This window comes from Apteryx rowi, unplaced genomic scaffold (assembly GCF_003343035.1).
Source record: "Apteryx rowi isolate R43461 unplaced genomic scaffold, aptRow1 scaffold_853, whole genome shotgun sequence".
NCBI lineage: Eukaryota > Metazoa > Chordata > Aves > Apterygiformes > Apterygidae > Apteryx > Apteryx rowi.
The window spans coordinates 100,722-116,948 of NW_020451153.1; the positions used below are offsets into that span (position 1 = coordinate 100,722).

General features: G+C 45.4%; 1 protein-coding gene across 4 annotated transcripts; it reads right to left on the reverse strand.

Annotated features, from left to right (window-relative positions):
* Window positions 1-3,460: 3,460 nt before the first annotated feature.
* On the reverse strand, window positions 3,461-15,873 carry LPAR5 (lysophosphatidic acid receptor 5). 4 transcript variants are annotated; one of them, XM_026090254.1, is made up of 3 exons: window positions 15,860-15,873; window positions 8,371-8,439; window positions 3,461-7,817 (listed from the first exon to the last, which is right to left on the reverse strand). In XM_026090254.1, the coding sequence occupies exon 3, from the start codon at window positions 7,503-7,505 to the stop codon at window positions 6,393-6,395; it is 1,113 nt and encodes a 370-aa protein (XP_025946039.1). In that variant the 5' UTR covers window positions 7,506-7,817; window positions 8,371-8,439; window positions 15,860-15,873; the 3' UTR covers window positions 3,461-6,392. The 4 variants fall into 4 exon arrangements, with proteins under 4 accessions (XP_025946039.1, XP_025946038.1, XP_025946040.1 ...); XM_026090253.1 differs by lacking the exon at window positions 15,860-15,873 and adding an exon at window positions 14,326-14,524; XM_026090255.1 differs by lacking the exon at window positions 15,860-15,873 and adding an exon at window positions 10,159-10,182.
* Between the last annotated feature and the right edge of the window lie 354 nt (window positions 15,874-16,227).

A 16,227-nucleotide genomic window follows, 5' to 3' on the forward strand; every position in this document is an offset into this window, starting at 1 on the left:
CGGGAGCCCGGCGGCGCCCGGGCCTTCCTGCCCTCCTGAGCTCCCGGCGCGGCGGTGGCTGTAGCTATTTTCGCTGCCCAGTCGTGTGCCCGGGCCGTCCTGCAAAAATGGGGATAAAGGAAGTCCGGCCTGCTTTGTCGTGCTGCTTGGCCGCAGAAAGGCAGGCGTTTGGGGCTTTTGGAGACGTTTCCCTCGTTTTTTCTACCACCAAACACTGTGTGTGTGTGTGTGTGTGTGTGTGTGTGTGGTCACCGAGCGACATATATATGCAACCCTATACATTGTTTTGGATTTGGAAATTCTTCTGCTGTTTCAAGGTTTTTTTTTTTTAGAAAAAAGCACACAAAACCAACCCACAATATTGTTCAAAACAATTTTTTTTCCTCCCAAATGTTCATTTTGGTGAAAACATCCCTCCCCCCTCCAAAATTTTCCGCTAATCCTGGTATGTCTGATTCAGTCTGTCTTACCCTCGTTAGCACTCTTTGGAGGGAAAAGAATAACAGGCTGCAACCCTGCCGGTATCCGTCTGAAGCTGGGACAGGCTGTTCCAGGTATCATGCTGTGCTCCGGGTTTGGTCCTGCCATCTGAGTCCATTCCCAATGCAGTGGCAGGCTGCTCTATAGCTCAGCACTGTCTTTACTGCTCTTTCTCTGTTTTTCCAGAGTCAGGCAAGGTCTTTCATCCTCGCTTTCTGGTGGAAATTTTGATTCCCTCCTCTCCTTGTACTCTCTTGTTCCTGTGTATTTTGGAGGCTGGAATGGACAGTATCTCACTGCCTGCACTTCAAATACTGCGGTGTTTTGGGGGTTAAAGCAGGCATACATCCAGATCTTTCAATTTATCCCCAGACAGAAATGGCAGCATAGCAGGTTCTTCACTGCACAGAGATATCATGCTGTTTCTATTCACCATATCCGGGAGCCTTGATTGGGCCGCTATCCCACCACACAAGGTGCTACGCAAACCAAACAAAAACGATCTATGCTCAGAGATCTCTTATGGTATAAGAACAGAGGCAGGAGATGTCATGGAAAAGTGGGAAAACATGAGGAAGCCCTGAGACAGTATTGATCGCTAGGATGTACAGCAGTTATCAGCACAGCAGTAGCCTGCCTGGCCTCTGCCAAGGTTCTGTTGGCAAGCTGGGGTACCCAATTTGTAGGCCAAAGAAGTGCAATTCTAAGAGTGGATGATACTGCAGAAGCATCAGATATTGCCAGCTGTCACCATACTATTAAGTCTTTGAACCAGAAGTCAGTAGGATTTGGTGATGGTGGTGATGGTGGTTGGTTTGCTCTCTTTAACACTTCTCTTTGGAATGCTGAAGAATGCTTGGGGTACCAGATCAGCATCTAAACCACAAAACCATAGAAACATAAAATAATTTAGGTTGGAAGGACCTCTGGAGGACATCTGGTTCAACTCCCAGAGATTTGGGAGTTTCTAAATCATCCAAATAAACAACTATTTTCAAAGGTGACTGGTGTGTCTGTCCTGCTGGAAGTCAAAAGACTTGAAATCCTGAAGTACTTATGCATTTTTGAAAATATCCTGTCTGACCAATATGGAATAAGCATTCTGTGCCCATTTGCCATCCTCTCTGTCCTTTTGCCATTATTTTCATTTGTTCAGTCTTACTTGATAAGAAGACATTTGTTTAATGTTCACATCTGCAAATGACACAAAGTGCAGGGGAGCAGTGAATAGCATCCTTTACCCCTGACATATTCAGCAGGAACCCTAATTCAAGAATTATTTCAGTAGGCCATAGAGAGTCATTTATACACGTTGAAAAGGCTCTGGTGAACTTTATTCCAGTTTAATTTTTCTTTCCTGAATACCTTTGCTTAATGCAGTTTGTTGTATCTACTGTTTTAAATACATTTTAAATACATGCTTCAAAGTGGTACCATTTTGTAATAATCAATATTTTGATGAGATGGACACCATCATACCCTAGGTCTTTCAGTTTTTTTTTTGTTTGCTTTATGCATACCTGTGAATTAGAAGCTATAAACCAAGATAAGGTCAGTAGCTCATTTCACTGTGAGTCAGCACATGCATGTTCTGTTCTTTATGACCACATGATGGAATAACAAATCAGGCTGACAAAGGCAAAAATGCAGAAGCAGAAGATCTATCCAACACTGATTCTTTCTGGCAAGTATGAAAAATAACACTAAAACAGTAAGCAAACAGCCAAAATACCTTCCAGAATCCAAAGTGATCAAATTTGACTAGAATTCTCAAAAATGAAATAAAATTAATGCTAGCCGAAAATGATTTAAGTCCAAAAGGGCAAAAAACAGCTTCATGCACTGGGCACACCATTGGCAATATATAAAAAATAAAGAAAAACTTCAGAAACCCAAACTGGGGAACTTTACTGCTGCTTGTAGCATGGCTAGCAGCCCCTTTGACTGTCTGATGAGATTCATTAAAAGATCAGGTTTTCAGTTATTTATAATTTTGTCAAAATATTTGAGCTAAAATTTCCTATGCTGGAGGTGCAATATTTATAAAATGTTCCAGGTAAAAATAGTTTAGCTATTTTCAGGAATGAAACTAAAAGAAAAGATGATGTTTTCTCATGTTCTTTTTGAGATTTGCTGTGATTGAAGAAGCTCTGTGTTTTGGGAGGGCTGCTTTAAATTTGGCAGGGGGGCAACCTCTTTCAAGGTTGTGCCATTTGCCACTTGAAAATTCATTCCTACTTGGTAAACTTGCCAGGCTTTGAAAGACCTCTCTTCACCCCAGCTCTGGAGAGTTTGGGGCCTCTCTGAAGGTGCTAGGAGCGGAAGTATGCTCTGGGGCCACCTGTGCAGGGATGATGCACATGCCTCCCAAAGGTCTTCTGTGCCATCAGGCTCAGACAGTGGTGTCTGTCTTTCCTTGGTGGTTTTGTTGATGCTTCCCACATCTTGGACTCTATTAGCAAGACCGCAGCCAACAGGTTGAAGGAAGCAATCATTGCCCACTGTGCAGTGCTTGGGAGGCCACATCTAGAGTACTGCTGTGCAGCATTGGGTCTACAAGTACAAGAGAGACATCAACAACCTGCAGGCAGTCCCACAGGGGGTCAATAAGGTGACTGGGGACTGCAGCACTCAGCCTATGAGGAGAGGTTGAGGGAGCTGGGTTTGTTCAACCTGGAGAAGAGAAAGCCAAGGGGCTCTAACTGGTGTCTGACTCTACCTGAAGGAAGGGTATACAGAAAGCAGAGCCAGACTCCTCTTGAAGGGGCACAGAGAAAGCACAAGAGGCAACAGCCATGACTTGCAACAAGGGAAATTCATATTAGACATAAGGGAAAAACTCTCCCCTGGAAGTAGTTTGGCACTGGCACAGGTGCCCAGAGGGCACCATCCTTGGAGATATTCAGGACTCATGGCCCTGAGCTGTCGGAGTGGGAGACGGACCCGGAGTAACGATGAGTCTCAATGTGAGTATGATCGTTCTCCCTTTATTCAAGCTTTTACAGAGTATATATAGACAGGCAATAAGAGCATGTGATAGCGATAGCTATATGATTGGCTCACAATCTTTGTTCATGCGCCTAGAGCGGATATATGATTGGTGCAGGCTTGCTGTTCGCGTGGAGAGGTCTGTCGACTTGTTTACCTCCTTGTAGCTTCCTTCTTTTGTGCTGTTCAAGGACAGCTCGCATAGATGTGGGATCCTCCCTCCATCGTGAAGACAGGATTGCTCACTTCTAAGAGATCATGCCCCTTTTCACTTAACCATTCTTCCACACTGAGCAACCTGATCTAGCTTTGGTGTTAGTTCAGGGCCCTGAGCGCATCCTATCCCCTCCTGGGGCTGGTGCTGTGTGGGTGTGGGACCAAGTTAGAGACAGTGCAGCTGAGGGCTGCCCCTTCCCTCTGGTGACTTTGGGAAGAGTTTCCAGAAAGCTCTGCTGGGAGGCCTCATCCAGGGCTGACCCCTCTTGTCCCAGGAGCTGCTTTTAAGCTTGGTCTCTTGTTCTTAGTTCCCTCTAGCTATGCTGAAGCTGCATTACAGCCCTTCCTGTACCTGGCTATGTATCAGGTTGATCCAGATCCTGATCCAGGCCCATGGACAGACTTCCTGGCTTGACCAGAGGCTTTGTCACCATTGACTTGTCTGGTGATCACTGGACTCTGGTTTACCCTTATTACTGTCTCTGGACCTGATCCTGATGCTGACTTGCTGACTTGACCAAGTCTGAACTTGGACCTGCCTTGCCACCACAGACTTGTCTGACCATCTGGATTCTTAGCTGAACCTGGCTACTGTCAACATGCCTGTTCTGCTCACCTTGCTCAAGTACTTTGGGACGGGGCCCTTACTGGTGAAGCTGCTTCCTCTGTCTGCCTTGCTATCACGTTCGGCTCCCAGCTCCCCTTCCTTTAGGGAGCAGCCGTCCCTCACTGCTTCCTGACAATCTGCTGTGAGCAGCTGCAGAGGCCCCTTCCCACCTAAATATTTCTGTGAATCTATGAAGAATCTGGGGGAGGGAAACAGTACCAGAGGAAAAGGGACAAGGAAAAGGGTCTAAGAAGGAGGAAGGGGGAGGCAGCTGTGGAAACGGGCAGCAGTGCATCTGCTGTAACATCAGTCCTCTACCCCATAAGTTCCAGAACAAAAGAGTAACATCACACCCCACCAAAAGTTGTGCACTCAGGTTTGTTTCCTTTCCAGCTGCATTATTTCACAGATGATTCATGTTCATGTCACAGTCTTGAATTTTCAAAACAGAAATACCTGCTCTCCCTCAAGCCTTCTCCATCTCTCTCACTGCAATCTCTCAGACACCATTAAATGTCTTTCATCTGCTGACTTATTTCAACACTAGTTTGTTGGTGATGCATGTGCTGAGAAAGGGGGATGTAGGTGGCCTCCCTAGAACAGATGTCTCCCAAAACAGCCTGTAGCACAAAGATCTCTCTGTGGAGAGGTTCACCATCTAGCCACTTGCATCTATAGTGACCTGTAATACTAGGACAGGTCTTCAAGGGAGACTAGAAAGGTGGATTTGAATCCCTGTATCTCCTAAACTGTATTGTAACACAAAAATATCATGCATTGCCATAGTTTTTTTCCCACAGCAGTCACAGGGTGAGGGCTTGAAATGTGATTCTTTGCTAATTTAGAAGGCAACAGTCTAGAGACTTGGACTTTGCACAACATTTCTAGACACTTTCCATTATCATTCCTTTAGCATTTTTTTAAAAAATCATTTATACTGTAATGGATCCACTCCAGGATAAGCTAGTACTGCTTTTCTGAGTCCTACTGGAAGCCAAAGAGAGGTTCTGTTGTAGTGCTGGTGGAAAGGTGAGCCTTGAACATTGGCAGGAGTGGATAACTGTGGTTTCTGGGATTGCCTGTGTATAGTTGAGTCTCTCTCTTCTGGGGAGATTTACAGGACTTCAGTCTACAGTGCAGGCTGAAAAGCATGTACAAACAGTGCAAGCAAATATATTTCATCACAGCTTCATTCTGTGGTATCATTTCTCTTTGAGAATGAAAATCACCCAGACCTTGATATCAATCACCCAGTGGCTAAGTGACAAGAAAAAGTGCAAAGCACTAATGTCTATGTAATCCACAGAAGTGGCATTAGTTGGTATCCCTCTGTTTCTGTGGCCGTTATGAATGCTGGGTGTATTTTCAAGAATGCTAGTGTTTCCCAAACTCTTTTGCCTTAGGTAAATGTATATCCCATTGTGCTGCATGTGTGTGTGTATGTGCAGCTGAACAAGTACATTTGACATACTGCCAAAACATTGCTTTGCTAAGGTCTGTGACTTATTATACATTTAGGAACCTATTTTCTGTAAGAGTACTAAACACTCAGCTGTTCCCTTGACCTCAGCAAGGGTTGCTAGATGCTTAAACACTTTTTGAAAATTAAATCACTTAATTGGGTGCCCAAAACTGGACTTAGGACTCAAACTGAGGCATCCAGTTAAAAAAAACATTTTTTCCATGGTCTTTACTATTAAATTTACTCTGTCAGCAATGTGTACCACATCTGTGTTCTAAGTATTCCAACAACCATTTCACCTTCCAGTTACATGTGCAGCAAGGAGGTGCTCAGGCAGGATGGACTTGCTATAGGAATCCATGCTGACCAGAACTAGACAGAATAGGTTTGTTTCAAGCACTTGTTTCCCACTGTATGTTTCCTGTACCAGAAGATTTAGGTGGGACCATGTCACCAGCATATTTATTCAAAACAACCTTTCATCCTTCCTGTTTGTCTCACCAGGTTCACCCACATAGAACCTGCTGTGCTCCCTCCCTCAAACGGTTTGCTAATTTACCCTGACCTGTTTCCCACCATCTTGCTTTAACTATTGAATGGGCCACTCTGCAACTCAGCAATGACATGACTTTTCTGTGGTTATATTTCCGAGTCCTCAATAGGGGCATTCAGGAATATTGTAGTAGGAAGTGATGGCAAAGATTCACTTGGATGGATAAAATTATCAGCTGGAAACTGTTTCACTTTTGAGGAAGTATGGACTTGGTGGGACTTATTTTCCACAACCTGATTCTTCAGCATCCCTACATCTGAGTCCCAGGCTTGTCCCTGCTGCAGTTTCTTAAAGGTGTTTTGGAAACCCTCAGTGCTAAAGTAGTATATCAGGGGGTCCAGCATGCAGTTCATACTGGCCAATAGCATGGTCACAATTAGCACTTGGCGCACAGAGGCTTGTGTTTGTTTCTCAACCTTCAGTATGTGGGCTTTTATCATCCCGTAAACTGCCAGGGTAGTGTTGTAGGGCACAAAGCAGATGATGAAGATGACCAGATTGACCAAGAGGAGACGGATGGTCTTCTGCTGTCGCAGGGTCCTTGTCTGGCTGGCCTGGCAGAGCTCCCAAAAGATCCGAATCGAGCAGTACATCACAGAGCTCAGAGGCAGGAGAAAACCCAGGATTTCAGCCAGGACAACTAGAGGGAAGAGGTTGTTCTGCCACATGTTGTCACTAAAGCTTTCAAAGCACAGATGAATGGTCTGGTTCTGTGTCATACAGTGGTTTTGCTTGTGGACCATGGCTGTGGGGATGGAGCCCATGAGGATCATAATCCAGACGATCAGGCAAAGGACCTTGGCCACTTTGGGGCGCCGCAGATGCCTCCAGCGGAGCGGGTGGACAATGGCAATGTAGCGGTCCAGGTTGATGCACATGAGGAAGAGGCAGCTACCATACATGTTTATCTGGAAGACAGATCCAGAGACCTGGCACAGAAAGTTATCAAAGGGCCAGTGGTGGTTGGAATAGTAGTAGAGTCGCAGTGGCAGAGGAAGTGTGAAGATGAGGTCACTCACGGCCAGGTTGAACATGTAGATCATCACCACAGACTTCAGGCGCAGGTAGTGCGTGAAGATCCAGAGGGCCATCACATTGAGCATCAAACCCGTAATGAAGATCAGGATGTAGCCAGGCAGAAGGAGATGGTGGCTGAAGTTGTAATCCTTGCAAGGCTCAGACACATTGGCAGCTGACATGCTCAGCGGGGAACAGGAGAAAGTCTCAGTGAGATGGCTGAGACTGCTGGTAGGCTAAGGAGGCGCAAAGAAAAGAACTGGAAGAAGTCATTTCCCTCTAGGAAGCTATGAGCAGGTCACTCCCTTCATCTGCAGCAGAGAAGTAGATGGGCTTGTCTGTCTCTTGACTGGTGCTGCTTTAACTTGCTGGTCAGTGGTTATCTGACAGGGATGGTAAAGAAGTCACCTCTAGCTCAGCAATAATTTCCAGTGGTTATGGGGATGCTGACATGATGGAGGGTCATTGCCGATTGTTGAAAGTTAGCACAGTTCCTGGTAAGAGTGGAAGATCAAGAAAGAATAGTTTAATTTAGAGGGGTAAATTTCTTGAAAGGTCAAAATTCCACCATGGTGGCTTCTGCTGCAAGAACACATGAAGAAAGAAAAGAGACAAAGAAAAATGTGCAGTAGAAGAGTGAGTGATGAAATGGCAGAAGAAGCAAGAACACAGAGGGTGTAACTGCTGTAAGGAATCATTTACTATTCAGCCCCAGAAAATTTATTTTGTTTTCATCACTGGGTGTGACACAGGCATATAAGAAATGGACAGCACAAGAGCACACAGGGAAAATAGTCAAGACAGCTCCAGTAAAAAGAAAAAAAAGAGAGAGAGAGAAAGAAACTTAGAACAGAGCAAAAACTGTATGATACTGTTTTATATCAGAGAAACAGGACTTCGTACATGCATTATAGATAAAGATTACACTACAGGTAGGCTTGACTCCACCCTAGCTTTTCTTCCTAGGTGAAACAACCCACAGAAACCTGAGTCCCAGCTAAGGGCTTGACCAGAATGGATAAACTTCAATGGATAGATGCACCTTACCCATGTTTCTAGGGACAAGAGTGCAAAGGGACCAGGGCAGCAGATGCATCTCAGTTCCTTCCTCAAGATCTGTAATAGACAGAATAACAGGGTTGTGATGGCAGAAATGACTGTGCTGCAATTTAATTAAGAAATTCCAGCTAAGCACAAGTAAAGAGAGATTTATGTTACAGCAGCTGAAGTTGCTTAAGTTGCTTACGTTCACACAGTTACTTCTCTAGCTCTTTTGGTATGCTTTCTTGCACCAGACTGGTAGTGCCTATAAGGGGGTGTGTCCTTAGATCATTGTCCTGCTTATGACACCATAAAGCATGAGACAGCCCACATCCCACCCTGTTCTTTTACCAACGCAGGGCAGAACACCCAGATAAGGCCATTACACACAGTAATGGAGGAAGGACCATGGGATTCATGTGGGCAAACACACCTGTGACTCCTAAGCAGTGTGAGGTTGGCAACCATTCTATATACTAATGGTAGCACTACCGTGCTAAACACTAATCAACTGGAGTGGGTCCAGTGGAAGGCCACCAAGATGGTCAGGGGGCTGGAGAACTTGCCTTATGAGGAGAGTCTGAGGGAACTGGGCTTGTGCAGCCTGGAGAAGAGAAGGCTTTGGGAGACCTAACAGCAGCCTTCCCATACCTGCAAGGAGGTTGTTGGAGGAGGACAGAGCTAGGCTGTTCACAGTGGTGCGTGGCAGTAGGGCAAGAGACAACAGGCATACACTGAAAAAAGAGACATTCAGACTGAATATAGTGAAAAACTTTTTCACCATGAGGACACTCAGGCAGTGCAACAGGTTGGCCAGAGAGGACATGGAGTCTTCTCCCTTGGAAGTTTTCAAGACCAGGTTGCATAAAGCCATGAGAACCTAGTCTGATCTGATAGCTGACCCTGCTTTGGGCAGGAGGTTGGACAAGACACCTTCTGAGGTCCCTTCCGACCTGAATTATCCTATGAACCTAAAACCAGTCATCTGCTCTGAAAGCTGTTGCAGTGGAGTAAGGGTTAGTAAGCATGTTTGTAGGGGTTAGATAGGGACTCCCTGATAGAGCTTATGTAGAGTGTGATTTACCTCAAAAGGAAAGTAGAATTTTTTCTGTCTGAAGGAAAATTTTATATAAAGTGGAGCTTACTGTAAGAGGATGCCACCCAGCAACCTATGCCCTCTATGAAAGTCTAAAGGGAAAAAAAACAGAGTAAATTTTCTTTAAAAATAGGAAAAAATTTCAGGCATGGCTTGATAGGCATGCCAGACCTTCTGGATCGCATTGTGGGGCAATGCACAGGCTTAGAGGGAGGATCTATTAAAGGTAGAAGCACACGCTGATCTTTTATTCTGATGAATATATGTCTGATAATAAAAGTGGAGTTCTAATATGAGAGAGCAGGGATAAAAAGAAGACAGCTATCTATTTGCCCATCCTTTTTTGTTGTTGGGCAGGTCTGCCAACATGCCAGGTTTCTTAGAGAAACTTCTACTGGTCTGTCAAACTACATCTGAGTGGCTCTCATCCATTTTTGAAGAGGCTGGCAGAAAACTTTGTGTGAACACTTGCTTAAGTAAAGTATAAGATAACCCAGGGAGACAAGGCAAATATACAAGAATATTATTGGTTTTAAGTGAAATGATTAGCTGCCTCAGAAAATGTTGAGGGACACATGCCAGATTGTGCTAGTGCTAAAACCCTGCAATAACTCCCTACTGAACAGACTGGAGAGCACCTTTGTCTTGACTGAAACACAGTAAGGCTGAGGACCTGTGACAGAGCAGCTGTAACTTACCTGATGACCTGCTGTAACACGTGTGCCCAGACCAGCCAGGTGTCAGGTGAAGGTGACTTAACTCCATAGACAAGCTGTTTTTATCAAGAGGTATTCAATAAACACTGCTAGAGAACACAAGTATGTAAGTGTGGCCCATACTGTGTCAGATCAGTGGTCTGTTTATCTGAAATGTTGCCTATCCGAAATAACGGCCAGTAATGGATGATGAAGAGACAATATAAGGACAGTGCAGTTATGTAGTGATACTCCCCCAAGTTCTCTTTCTGCTTCCAACAAATTGTAGCCCAGCCAGGGACTTCCTGAGCCAGAGGTGACATAGTTATATTTAATAGTCCTCAGTGGATTTTTCTTGCATGATTTTTTTGTAGTTGCTTTTTGAATCCCTGTAAAATTTAGTATCTACAACGTCCAGTGCTAAGGAGTGCCAAGGAGTTCCACAACTTAGCTGCATCTCACGCAAAGAACTACCTCTTTATACTCTTTTTGAATCTGCCACCTGCTAGATTCAGCTCCTAGTTTTAGTGCTGGAAGAGACAGAGAAAAACTGATCCCTATTCACCTTCTCCTTATCACTCATGATTTTATAAACTTCCACCATATTCCCCATCAGCCACCTTCTTTTTTGAGGCTGATGGTTCTAGTCTTCTTAGTTGTTTCTCACAGAAGAGCCATGCTGTACTTTTGATCATCCTTGTTGGTTTTCTCAGAACCTTTCCAGTTCTGCTATAGCCTTTGTGAGCCCTGGGGTGGAGTGCTGAAATGCATGTAGTAAAGATGTGGATGCACTGAGCTGAGGATGAGGATCTCATTCACAAGCGGTAATGGTCAGTTCAGATTGTTTTTTCTCATCACTTAGCTAGATTGAATTTCAGCTGTCATTTTTAACACCAGTCACTCACTCTCCTAATAATCTCTGCAGTTCTTCACAGCCAACTCTCATCTTTTCTACTTTGAACAATTTTACATCTCCAGTAGTTTTGTTATTTCATTATTCATCCTCTTTCCCAGGTCCTTTATGAATAAGTTGAACAGCCCAAGACCCAGAACAGGTATCTTGGAACTCCACTGGGAAAACTGACCATTTACTCTCATTCTCTGTCCTATCTTCTAACCAAACTTTATCCATGTAGGGACCTTTTATCTTATTTTCTTTAAGCATCATTAGCGAGGGGCCTTTTGAAAGCCTTTGGAAATTCACCTGGGCCACTGTCTGTGTGCTTGTTGATTTCTTCAAAGAACTCCAGCAGGACTGTGAGACACATCATCCCCTTACAAAATCCATGTTGACTATTCCCCAGTACAGCAGCTGTGTCTGCATGCCTGCTAGTTTTACTTTTTTCCTTTATTTTGTAAATAAATAAATAAATATATAAAATAGTTTCTACTAATTTGTCTAGCTCAGACATCGGCCCCCACTGGTCTTAAATCCCCCAATATCCATGGAGCCTTTTCTCAAATTGTGTCTGTTAGTCAGTCTTTAAAAGCAGTTTTAAGCAAGTGTTTGTACACCACAATTAGTCAGCACTTTCCTTGAGTTCTTTTTGGAATTCTGGGGTAGAAGCCCTGTGGTTTTGGAGATTTGCTGTTTACTTCATCTTGTTGCTCTATAACCCTTCCTTCCAACATTCTGATTAGAGACAGTCTTTTGATAAATTTCCCCATAAGGAGAATTTCTGCCATGGAAATCACCCAGACACTCCTGTTATGAAAAGCAGTCCAAGAAATTTGTTGAGTTTTATCTTCACCATCACCTTCTCTTTTTTCTGTGTGGTCTTGTCATACATATCAGCCCTTAAGCCGCTGAGGCACCAAATAACAAAGTTCTAAATTTGAAGCAAAGATCATCACCATGAGCTGTGGTATTATTAAAGATAAGGTGATAGCCTGAACTTTGAAATAAGAGATACTATAATCAAGATGAGACCCAATATGGGATGCTTACATCCACCCTCTTTGGAAAGAGGAAGTTGTGGAAACAGAGCTATTCTCTACAGGGCTCTGGAGGTACTGTTCTCTCTGTTCCTCACTGAAGAAGAGAGCTCTTGATGAAGCAGATTGGGAGTGGGGAGATAGAGTGTACAAGTGCTGAAATTGATTTGAGTATCCTTTTTAGTTAATGTCCAAGAGCCACAGGTGATATTCTTTGTGGTTGGCCTCTAAGAGAACCTCAGGTATTCTTTGCTCTACGCAAAAGCTGCTGAGAGTTCTTGTCATCGACTGTGCAAGGAAGCAGTGGTATCACAGCTTAAACTCGCAATAGGGAAAAAGCAACCAAGTAGATATTTCAGATTTCCGGATTCCTCTATAGAAATCATCCTCCTCATGATGAGATGCTGCCTTGAAATCCTGAAGGAACTTTCTGTTTGATAATTGACCTTGAGTGACCCAGCAGGTGGAGGTGGTTTATTTTTATCTCTCAGTGTAGATCAGTGTGAGCTCCTGAAGGCCTGTGGTCATCTGCCCAGACCATGGCCTTTTTTCTAGTGAAGACAGAAAAGAGCAATTCAAGCTAGAAATACCACCTAGGCAGATACCTCTTCCTGTCACAGTTTCAGGCGGAAGGTGAATTTATTGCTAGTATTGTTGCTCTGGGAGGGGGGAAGGGGGTATGATAGGGACATAACATCTGCACACGCACACGCACACACACACACAGTCGCACACACTCACTCACTATAATCAACTGCTGCAGGGGAAGAGGCGCTGTAGAAACTAGAAGGGAAGAGGGGAAAACACTGGCATCAGCTGCTGGTGAGGGAGGAAGGGCTGCTGGTGTGTGCATGAGATGGGGGGACACTGGTGTCAGCTGCTATTGCTGGGTGAGCGGAGAGGAGAATGTGATGCTGGAGCATGGCGGACAACCTGAAAAACAGCTGCAAGAAGGCGCTGCCCTCCCTCCCAAATACACCCTCCTGTGGCTGCCCCGCGTTGGCCACAACCAGCCATGTACCTCCTCCCAGCACTCAGGAGGTGCCCACAGCCCTGGCTGGGGTGAGGGGCTCCTGATGGCCTTAGACGGGGATGTTCTGCCAGGTCCAGCACCAGCAGAAGACAAGTCAGAGGTCAGGCCCAAGGTCTGTTGAAGGCAGTCTTGGTGGCCCCACAGGACATGCAAAATGTGCAAGGCTTTTGAATTTATCATTTACAGGGTGGGAAAACCTAACTATACTTGCTTATAGGGGCTGGAAGAGGCAGATGGGCCCTGAGATGTGTGTCTGGTATCTCTCTGCCTGGCACTTCGCATCTTCTCTCCCAACAGCATCCTACCCGAGTGCCTGAGAGGCACCTTGTCACTGTCTGCTGGCACTGCACAAATGATGAAGGAGCACAGCATGGTGGAATATAGGATTTTCATGGAGCAGAGAGATGAGGTGAAAGGAGAGAGCTAGAGAAGTATTGCTGAGCATGCCACAAGAGGGTAGCCAATATTTCTGATGGTGACTTGATGTTTAAGCCCTGGGACACTCTGGGGCTGCCCTGTGGACGCAGACAGAGAGCTCAGCATCAGGGTGGCAAGTGAGCAGAGCAGTGCAGATGAAGCCACAAACTGCAGAAGCTGATTTAGTAGATCTGAAACCAAGAGGAAAAAACAAAGAATGTGCCAGACCTCAAAAAAAATCCTATGGTTGCTTTAGAAATTGCAAGTATATATATTTTGTAAATGTGGGTGCTTTTTGCCTGTTGGTGATATTTAAACCCCACTTTTCACCTTTTTCCTAACTATGAGATTAGATTATTGTGATGATTACACCCATAGAGATTTTTGAGACTTAGAGTGTCTGTTTTTAGTGAAAGATGTGTGACATTGGAGCTCACACCTCTGTACTTAACTCATGAGATCTGACCATACTGCTTCTGCCTAGTCACTAGAAGTATCACTCACCTTCATCTCCTATGGCAGCCCATGGAAAAGGATGTTTGTCCATTGTGGGCACCTTGAGAAGTAAACTGCACACAGACAATGCCTTTTGTATCACAGAAAACCTCCATTTGAATGAATATTGAGACCTGCCTCACACTTCTCAATTCGCTATGCAACTAAAGAGAAACGTAGAGGCATTCTCATTGCCCAGTGGTCAGTTCTGGCATGCTCCGCAGCTTGCCAGGTTGGATGCCCTGCGCTCTCAAACCACCCAGCTCTCTGACTGCTTCCTGTTTGCTTACCTCTCTGCTGGCGAAGAGCTGGGGCTGCACGCGGGCTTGCTGTCTAACGCTTGACGCCACTGTAGCGATTTCAATTCAGGCACCAAAACTGCAATCAGCTTGAATCAAAACAGATTGTGCTGGCTCTCTGGCTACTTGTTCATCCGAGCCACAGCTGCTCCCTACCATACCACAGCCGGGCTCTGTCTGCCGTGCTGCAGTTCATCTTCCCTCCTCTCACTTCCTGATGCACTGCTGGCTGGCCACGAAGCATGAACTTTGCTATCTGAAGCTGATAAGCTAAAACATATCCTATGAAAGCAAACATAATTGTGAAAGAAGCAACACCCAGGTGCATTCGTAACTGAGGAGATCTGCCCTGGGTCGTAGTGTCAAATATTTGCTCATCTTTGCTGCCGTGCTAACTCAAGCCAGGATCAGCATGGGAAAATTAAAACATCCCCTTCCCCAAAATATTGCCAAATAGAAGAGACAGAAGTGAAATATGGGAAGTGAGAGCAAAAGCAAGCACACAAAGACAATTTAATCACTAGCCAGCGCAAAGGCTCAGCACCTTATCAGTCCCATGGGCTTGGGCACTTTGGTGCAGAGCTGCTGTGTGGGGCCCAGCTGTGCACTACGGGCATGAGGCAAGGGCACAGAAAGAACCAAGCACAGTGTCCATGGCAGACAAGGGCATGTTTGTCACAAATGTTAATCCCATTGTCAAAAGTTGCGGGAGACACAGCACTAAGAAAGTGCAAGTGCTGAATTAGCAGGACGTCCGAGACCTGACACTGCCAGGTGTAACTGGGATGGGATCTACCCTCTGTAGAGTCCATCCTGCAGTCTTGCTTTCTGAAGTCCTATTTCTGCTTTGTCAGTCCCAGCATACCTGGAAGAAGACAGGGGTCAAGGGGACGCTCCTAATCCTACTATTTTCCTTTCCTAGGAACAGCTGCTCTCTCCTGCCCTGAGAAAAAACTGCCATGCCTACAGGTTCTTCTTTCTCTGCAACCCTTGCCCAGCTCCTCCATGCGCTGGATGCTACTGCTTGTGTTTGACTTTCTCGCTCCATGTGTCCCTTGTTCTGCTGTCACTGCCTCCTCTTTCAGGGAGTGACACACCAAGGGATATATGTCCCTGCTGCTCATAAATCCTTAGAGGACACAATAGCACCCAAAAGACTGATCTCATCCTGTTTCATTTTAGTGCCTGTCTTTTAGCAACCAGACCCCCTTTCTCACTTCCTAGTTGCTGGGATCTTTGTTCTCACAGCTCTTCACATCTTTTTTAATTTCCGTGAAGGCTCTGGTACTATTAAGGGCTTGCAAAGATGTTAGTAGGGGTCCTTCCCCCTTTGCAAAAAGTCCGTGGGAACCTTCCCCTCTGCTGAGGTCCCCCTCCATGCACATGCAGGCACACACCTGGCTAAGCCTGGCAGTCCTGGCCTTACCATGTGTATCAGGAGAGGAAGACACAGTGGAAATGAGCTTAGTCCACAGGTCTGCGCTGCCCCACAGCATCCATTACACAATCAATCAGGTTCACTCACCTCACCGGGTCTTGGCATATCCTCCTGCGAATTCCTGCTGCCCCTCCCAGGGGGGCTCACAGCTTTGTCCCTGAGCTGCTTCTTGGAGGCTTGGCTCATTGGGAAGAACAGCACACCCCCCTGCATTTCCTCACTGCTGTCTAAGTTGGCAGCAGGTAAAACCAGATTACCGGGGTGTGTGTGTGTGTGTGTGTGTGTGTGTCAGAGGCTACGCCCTGGTGCTACAGATCCTAACATGTCTGCCGCCCCAGAGTACTGACTCCAAAAGGCAGGAGCAAGGACCAAGCACAGCTAGAGAAGCACAGAGGTGCAGAGATGAGCGGAGAAATGAAAAGCATGCTACAACAGAGGGATTGGTCAGGTTTGAA

Coding starts and splice junctions, on each gene's coding strand:
- LPAR5 (XM_026090254.1), bottom strand. CDS start 7,505: ATGTCAGCTGCCAATGTGTCTGAGCCTTGCAAGGATTACAACTTCAGC.